Raw genomic sequence first — 8,106 nt, 5'->3', positions numbered from 1 at the left:
TTTTTTTCCCCCCAAAATTTTTAACCAACGCTTTTCCCTTCGCTCTTGAGACCCATCCCCCTTTTCAGAACTAAGATTACTATATATACGATTATACATAATTATTTATATTATTATTATCATATATCTTGTTTTATCATTTTTATTACTTTTTATTATCATTATTTTATTTTTATTATTATCATTTTTATTTTTACATCCCATCACCACATCTCAAATCATTTTATAATCCTATTTTCTTCCCTCTCAATTAACATCCTCCTCCTCTTCCTCTTCATCGCAATGTTTACCTCCGCCTTTCCAGAATGAAGAAGAGGTCAAAGGAAGATAATTCTGTAAATGGCTCATTAAATATTCAGAGCCATCTTTGGAGTGAACTGCAGCTGGTAAGAAAATTCATTCCCTTTGATGCAAATTAATGCTTTTTTATTTATTACATCTTATTCGTTTAAAAAAAATATATAATATATATATGTATATTTAGCATTATATATATATATATAATAATTATAATATAATATATTTATAAAATATTGCTATATATATATAATTATATATAATAATAAATATATAATATTTTAATTTTGTATGTATGTGGGGCCGCGGTGGCCGAAGGGTTTAGGCGTCGGACTCAAGGACTGCCGACGTATTTGAGTTCGGGGTTCGGTCACCGGCCGGCGCGTTGTTCCCTTGGGAAGGAATTTCCCCTGATTGCCCCCTACCCCATGGGGGGTCAAGCCAGTCAAGTCAGTCGGGAAATGAGAGGGTGATCGATAAAAACACCGGGGGAAGGCAATGCAAACCCCCGCCTAAATTGCCAAGAAAAATCATGGAAGCCAGGGATCTCAAGGCGCGGTGGGGAAATGGTAGAGCAGCGGACTCAAAACTGACGACGGCAATCTGAGTTTGAGGGGTTTGAGTCAAAGGCCGAGCGTTGTTCCCCTTTGGGGAAAGGAACTTCACCCGATTCACCTGCCCCTGGGTGGCCAAGCCCCGCCCCCTCATGCTGGCCCAAGCCGGATAAAAGTATGATACCAAAAGGGAACACCGGCACTCTCCCTGGAAGGCTGGGACCCACCCCCGTACTACTCAAGAGCATCCCAAAAAGAAAACTAAAATTTAAAATATGCTGGACCACGGCGGTCAGACAGAACCTACCCTTTTAAAAAAAGGGTTGTAGTATTTGTTTTATGTTTGTATGTAGAAGTATGTATGTTTTATGTATGTATGTAGTATTATGTATGAGGGAGTATGTAGTATGTATGAGTTTGTAGTATGTATGTGTATATATATATATATATTTATCTATTACCCATTATTTTCAGTTTTTTTTATTACGCCTTATTCGTTATATTTTCTATATATATTTTTTTTCAATGTATTACGTTCCATTTTCTTTTTTTTTTCTATTTATTACACCTTATTCGTTATATTTTCTTTTCTTTTCTATTTGTTACATAATCGTTATCAAATCTATCGGGTAATTATGACGTACGATGTAATCAACATGATAGACAAAAAAAACAAGAAAACAAAACAAGTAAATACAAAGAGAGCAAGAAAAAACGCAAGAAAACGGAGAAAAATTAACAAGGAAATAAAAAAAAGGATAAGAAACTTGTAAGAAAATAAAGAAAAATAAAGAGAAAATACAAGTAATTGAGAAAGAAAATTAACAAGAAACCAAAAAATAAATAAATAAATAAATAACAAAAAGCATAACAAGAAAACTAAAAAAAAAGGAGAAAGAAAATGTCAAGAAAATAAAGAAAAAAAAAAAAAAAAAATAAAAAAAAAAAAAAAAAAAAAAAAACCGAAAAAAAAAAAAAAAAAACCGTTTGAGGAAAAAAACCCCCGGGGACCAAAAAAAAAAGGAGGGGAAAAAGAAAAAAAAGAAAGAAAGAAAAAGGGGGAATTAGGAAAAAGGGAGGAAAAAGGGGGAGGAGTAAAAAGAGAGAGAGGGGAGGGGAGAAGGGGAATAAGAGGAGAGGAGAGAGAGAGAGAGAGAGGGGGAGGAGAGAGAAGAGAGAGAGAGAGAATAAGAGAGAGAGAGAGAGAGGAGAGAGAGAGGAGAGAGAGAGAGAGAGAGAGATGAGAGAGAGAGAGAGAGAGAGAGAGAGAGAGAGAGAGAGAGAGAGAGAGAGAGAGAGAGAGAGAGAGAGAGAGAGAGAGAGAGAGAGAGAGAGAGATATAGAGAGAGAGAGAGAGAGGAGAGAGAGAGAGAGAGAGAGAGAGAGAGAGAGAGAGAGAGAGAGAGAGAGAGAGAGAGAGAGAGAGAGAGAGAATGTGTGTGAGTGTGTCTGTGTGCGTGTGCGTGTGCGTGTGTGTGTCTGTGCATGCGGGCGTGCATACATATATGTATATTTATATGTATATAAATATGTATATAAATAAATAAATATACATATATGTAATTATATATACATACATACATATATATATATATATATATATATAATATATATATATATATATATATATATATATATATTACAAGTAATCCGAAAAAGTTCAATGTTATTGCTTTCGAGGTTAATTAAATGTGAAGGAGATTTATTTACTAACATTTCCCCTAAAAAAGAAAAAAGGGGAGAGAAAAAAACGTGTTTGTAAATCTTGTCTGTGAATCAAAATTTCCCCGAAAAAAAACGAAGAAAAAAAAGAGAGAAAAAAATAGTTTGTAAATCTTGTCTTTGAATCAAATTTCCCCTGAAAAAAAACGAAGAAAAAAAATTTGTAAATCATGTCTATGAACCAAAAATTTCCCCCCTAAAAACGAAGAAAAAAAAGGAGAGAGAAAAAAAAAAAATGTTTTTGTAAAGCGGTGTTCGGGATTTCTTGTGAGAAAACCAGACCTAATCCCCGTTTTCTTTGCAACTCTCACTTCGATGACGATTTTCTAACGTAAGAAAACGGGAAGATTCGCCCACGTCTTGAATTCCAAAATTTTTTCGAAGATTGCAAAACAAATAAATAAATAAATAAATAAATAAAATAAAATAATAATAATGATAATAATAATAATAATAGTAATGATAATAATAATAATAATAATAATAATAATAATAAAATAATAATAATAATGATAATAATAATATAGGCAACACCCTCCTTTCCTCCCTCTTCCCTTCCCCACCCACTCCCTTACAAAAAAAAAAAAAATAATAATAATAATAATAAAAAAATAATAAAATAATAATAATCAATCAGAAAGTACATACTTTTATTTAACTATCAAGCTGCGTGTCACCCCCCCCCCCCATCCCCCCCCCCCCCCCCCCCCCCCCCCCCGCGATGAAACCGGTAAAGCCACATTTTTTCTCTCTCTCTTCGTATCCAGGCCAAAGGGAAGAGCAAAAGACAGGAATCTTTATCACTTAACACATTTATTTAACATTATGAAACATCAGCCGACGGTGACTGCGAATCTCGTTCTTCACACCGGCGACTCTCCCATTAGCCAATAATTACCTTGTAATTTACTTGTTATGGGGTACGGAAGGGCTCCGTTTAAATTCATAATTTCGCTACTCTCTCCTTCCTTTCCTCTCTCTCTCTTTCTCTTTCTTTCTTTCGCTCGCTCGGTCTCTCTTTCGCTGTCTCTCTCGCTGTCTCTCTCTCTCTCTCTCTCTCTCTCTCTCTCTCTCTCTCTCTCTCTCTCTCTCTCTCTCTCTTCTCTCTCACTTTCTCTCACTTTCTCTCTCTTTCTCTCTCTTTCTCTTTCTCTTTCTCCTTCTCTTTCTCTCTCTCTCGTTCTTATTCCATGCTATTTCTCCTTTTGATTAATCTTTCTTGTCTATTCTGTTTTTTTTCTCTACTTTTTTTCCTTCACTTTCTCTTCTTCCTCATTATTTGTCATTCTTTTCACCTCTCTCTTATTCCTCACTTTCTCTTATTCCCCGACATTTGTCATTCCTTCTCTCTCCTATTCATTTCTCACTCCCTCTTACTCCTCCTAGTTCTCATTCCTTTCTCCTCTCCTTTATTTCTCAATCTCTCTTCTTCTCTCACTCCTTTTCCGTCCACCTCATTCCTCGCTCTCTTCCCTCCCTTAATCTCTCACTCCTTTGTCCCGTTTTCACCTTTATTCCTCAATCTCTCTTCCCCCTCCTTTATTTATCCTCTCTTCTCCGAGAGAGAGAGAGAGAGAGAGAGAGGAGAGAGGGGGAGAGAGGAGAGAGAGAGAAGAGAGAGAGGGGGGGGGGAGAAAGAAAAAGAGAGAAATAGAAAGAGAGAGAAAGAGAAGAGAGAAAAGAGAAAAAGAGAAGAGAGAGAAAAAGAGATGAGAGAGAGAGAAAAGAGCGAAATAGAGAAAAGAGAAAAGAGAAATAGAGAAGAGACAGATATAGCGAGCGATACCGAGCGAGCGAGACGGAGAACCGATAGGGAGAGGAAGGAGGGGGGGAGGGAGAGGAGGAAGGGGAGGGGGACAACCAGCGTTCCTCCTAACGGGGTCTCCGCCGCATAACTCAAAGAAACATTAGCATTCCTTCGCATTTTTCGTCCGCCTGTGAAAATAACACCCGGATATCGCAAGCGGGGAATGCAGGTGAGGCAAAGGGGGGAAGGAAGAAAGGGAGGGAGAGAGGGAGAGAGGGAGAGAGGGAGAGAGGGAGAGGAGGAGGAGAGAGGAAAACCGCGAGGTTCGGCTTGAGGTTAAGGGTTGTAGGTGAGGTTGAAGGGGGGGGGGGGTGAGGATGAGGTTGAAGGGAGGGTTGTAGGTGAGGTTGAAGGGGGGGGGGGTGAGGATGAGGTTGAAGGGAGGGGGGTAAAAATGAGGTTGAAGGGGGGGGATGAGGAGGGGGGCGTAAAGATGATGTTGAAGGGGGGGGGATGACGAGGGAGGTAAAAGATGAGTTTGAGGTTCAGTGTTGAGGATGAGGTTGAGGAGGGCGTGAGGTTGATACTAAAAGGGGGGGGGGGGCGTTAAGGATGAGGTAGAGGTTGAGGTTAAGGGGTTGAAGCTGACAGAGAGTTCGAGGATGAGGATGAGGAGGGGGGGGGGTTGAGGTTGAGGCTGAGGTTGAAGTTAAGAGGTTGAAGCAGACATTGAGAGAGGGGGTGAGCGGTTGAGGATAAGTCTGAGGAGAGAGTGGAGGGCGGGGTTGAAGTGAGTCGAGAATGAGGTTGAGGAAAATCGAGGCTAAGAGAGGAGAGAGAGAGAGAGAGAGAGAGAGAGAGAGAGAGAGAGAGAGAGAGAGAGAGAGAGAGAGAGCGAAAGAAAGACAGAGACAGAGAGACAGAGACAGTGAGCAGATTTGAAGCTAAGGGGAGAGAAAATGTGAGAAGAAAAGAGAAAAAGAAAAAAAAAAAAAAAAAAAAAAAAAAAGCGAGAGAGAGAAAAAAGGCAAGAACAAACGACAAGGAAACGTAGAATGAAACTAAAAAGGGGAGAGAGAAGGAGAGAAAGGAAAGGGAGAGGAGGAGGAAAAGCCAAGAGAAGCAACGCATAGAAGTTTTTGTGTATATATGTTTGCTTGTGCTTGTGTTCGCGCTGTGAGGGATGCAAGCGGCTCTATACACGCATCTCTTATTCATTATTCGAGTGTTAGTGGGAGTCACCGCGTCAACAGGGGTAACAAGACGAGGGAAAACTAACAAAACTTTGCTCAGAAAAAAAAAAATGGAATATATATATAATATATATATATATATATATATATATATATATATATATATATATATAATATATATATATATACATATATATATATATATATATATTTATATATATATATATATATATATATAATATATATATATATATATATATATATATATATATATTATCACCCTGAAGGGTAATATTAAATATTTCTAAATTCCCATAAATGATATTACATTTTGTCTCTTTCATCTCTACTTTATTCCATTATTTCTCCTTTTGATTATCCTTGCTTTATTTATTCCTTCTCATTCCTTCTCCCTTCTTCCTATACTTTATTCCTCACTTTCTCTTCTTCCTCGTTATTTCTCATTTCATCTTCCTCCCTCTTCCTTCATTCTCTCTTATTCCCCGCTAGTTCTCCTTCCTTCGCCATCCTCTTTATTCCTTCTTCTTCTCAGATGTTTCTCATTCCTTTGTCCCCGCTTATTCCTCACTTTCTCTTCTCCCGCTATTTCTCATTCTTTCTCCCTCCCCATCATTCCTTATGCTCTCTCTTCCGTTATTTCTTTCATTCTTTCTTCCTCTCTTTTATTTCTCATCCCCTTTATCTATCATCCCTTCTCCCCCCCCCCTCTCCATCTCCGTTCTTCCAAGGCTCCTGGAATACCCCCCCCCCCTGTTCCCAACACGTAATCCCCGTCAGCTGATCTCAAATCCCAGTCAGCTGATCCCAAATCCCAGTCAGCTGATCCCAAATCCCAGTCAGCTGATCCCAAATCCCCGTCAGCTGATCCCAAATCCCAGTCAGCTGATCCCAAATCCCCGTCAGCTGATCCTAAATCCCAGTCAGCTGATTCGTAATCCTAGTCAGCGACCCCAAATCCCGTCAATGATCCCAAATCCCAGTCAGCTGACCCAAAATCCCAGTCAGCGTCCCAAAATCCCAGTCATTTTAATAAACCCGTCAGCTGTTCGTAATCCCCGTCAGTGATCCCAAACCCAGTAATGCCCCAAACCACAGCTACCCCAAACCCCCAGAGTAATTAAATCCAGTGCTGCCCCCAAAAACCCCGTCAGCTGCCCCAAATCCCGTAGTGTCCCAAATCCCCGTAGCTGACCCCAAATCCCCGCAGCTGTCCCAAATCCCAGTCACTGACCCCCAAATCCGTAGTGATCAAAAAATCCCGTCAGCTGATCTAAATCCCACAGCTGACCCCAAACCCCCGTCGTTTATCAAAAATCCCAGTCAGTGATTGTAACCCCCGTCAGCTGACCCCCAAAACCCCATCAGCGACATAAATCCCAGTCATTGACCCAAACCCCCGCAGCTGACCCAAATCCCGTCAGCTGATCCCAAACCCCCGCAGCTGACCCCAAACCCCCGTCGGCTGACCCCAAATCCCCGTCAGCTGATCCAAATCCCCCGGGTGATCTAAACCCCCGTCGTGATCATAAATCCCCGTCAGCTGTTCGTAATCCCAGTCAGCTGATCCCAAACCCCCGTCAGCTGATCTAAACCCCCGAATTGATCCCAAATCCAGTCAGGCTCCCAAATCCCGCAGTGACCCAAATCCCGCAGTGATCCCAAACCCCGTAGCGATCCCAAATCCAGTCAGTGACCCCCAAACCCCAGTAGCTGATCATAAATCCCCGTCAGTGTCAAAACCCCAGTGAGTATTAGTAATCCCGTAGGATCCAAACCCCCGTCAGCTGATCAAACCCAGTCAGGATCCCAAACCCCCGTCAGTGAATAAATCCCAGTCAGCTGATCAAAAATCCAGTCGCTGTTTCGTAACCCCAGTAGCTGATCCCAAATCCAGTCAGCTGACCCCAAATCCCCGTGGCTGACCCCAAATCCCCGTCAGCTGATCCAAACCCCAGTAGCGTCCAAATCCAGTCAGCTGTCCCAAACCCCCGTCAGCTGTCCCCAAAATCCCAGTAGCTGATCCAAATCCCAGCACCTGACCCCAAACCCCATCAGCTGATCCAAAAACCCCCGTCAGGACCCCAAAACCCCGTCAGCTGACCCAAACCCCCGTCAGGACCCAAATCCCCGTCAGCGACCCCAAAACCCCCGTCAGTGTTTCAACCCGGTGCGGCTTTTTTGGTAAGGTCGCGGCCCTTAAATTTTTGCGCGGACAAGGAAGTGACCTTTATCATGGCTGAGAAGTGGGAGAAAGAAAGAGGGAGAGAGGCAGGGAAGGGAAGAGAAAGGGAGGGAGGGAGGGAGGGAGAAGGGAGGGGGGAGAAGGAGAGGGAGAGGGAGGGAGAGGAAGACGGAGAGGAACAGGGAGGGAGGGAGGGAGGGAGAGTGAGTGAGTGAGTGAGAGAGAGAGAGAGAGAGAGAGAGACATGAGAGGCATAGGGGCACAAACACTATCCCCCAAAAACCCAAAAGACCCCCACCTCCTTTTCCGACCCCCTTTTATTCCTTCCTTTATTCCCATCCCTTTTTTTTTTTTTTTTTTTTTTTTTTTTTTTTTTTTTTTTATCCCTTT

The 8,106-nt window shown here is 41.6% G+C and overlaps 1 protein-coding gene across 1 annotated transcript; it reads left to right on the top strand.

Moving 5' to 3' along the window:
- Positions 1 to 305: 305 nt before the first annotated feature.
- Positions 306 to 7,715, top strand: LOC119569246 (extensin-like; the record flags this gene model as incomplete). The annotated part of the gene is made up of 5 exons (XM_037917491.1): positions 306 to 386; positions 6,312 to 6,534; positions 6,686 to 6,853; positions 7,116 to 7,278; positions 7,612 to 7,715. Coding segments are annotated over exons 1-5 (739 nt in total), but the record flags the coding sequence as incomplete, so codon positions are not given.
- Positions 7,716 to 8,106: the final 391 nt, after the last annotated feature.

This window comes from Penaeus monodon, unplaced genomic scaffold (genome assembly GCF_015228065.2).
Source record: "Penaeus monodon isolate SGIC_2016 unplaced genomic scaffold, NSTDA_Pmon_1 PmonScaffold_13657, whole genome shotgun sequence".
NCBI classification, from domain to species: Eukaryota; Metazoa; Arthropoda; class Malacostraca; order Decapoda; family Penaeidae; genus Penaeus; species Penaeus monodon.
This window is presented reverse-complemented; position numbering and strand designations above follow the sequence as displayed.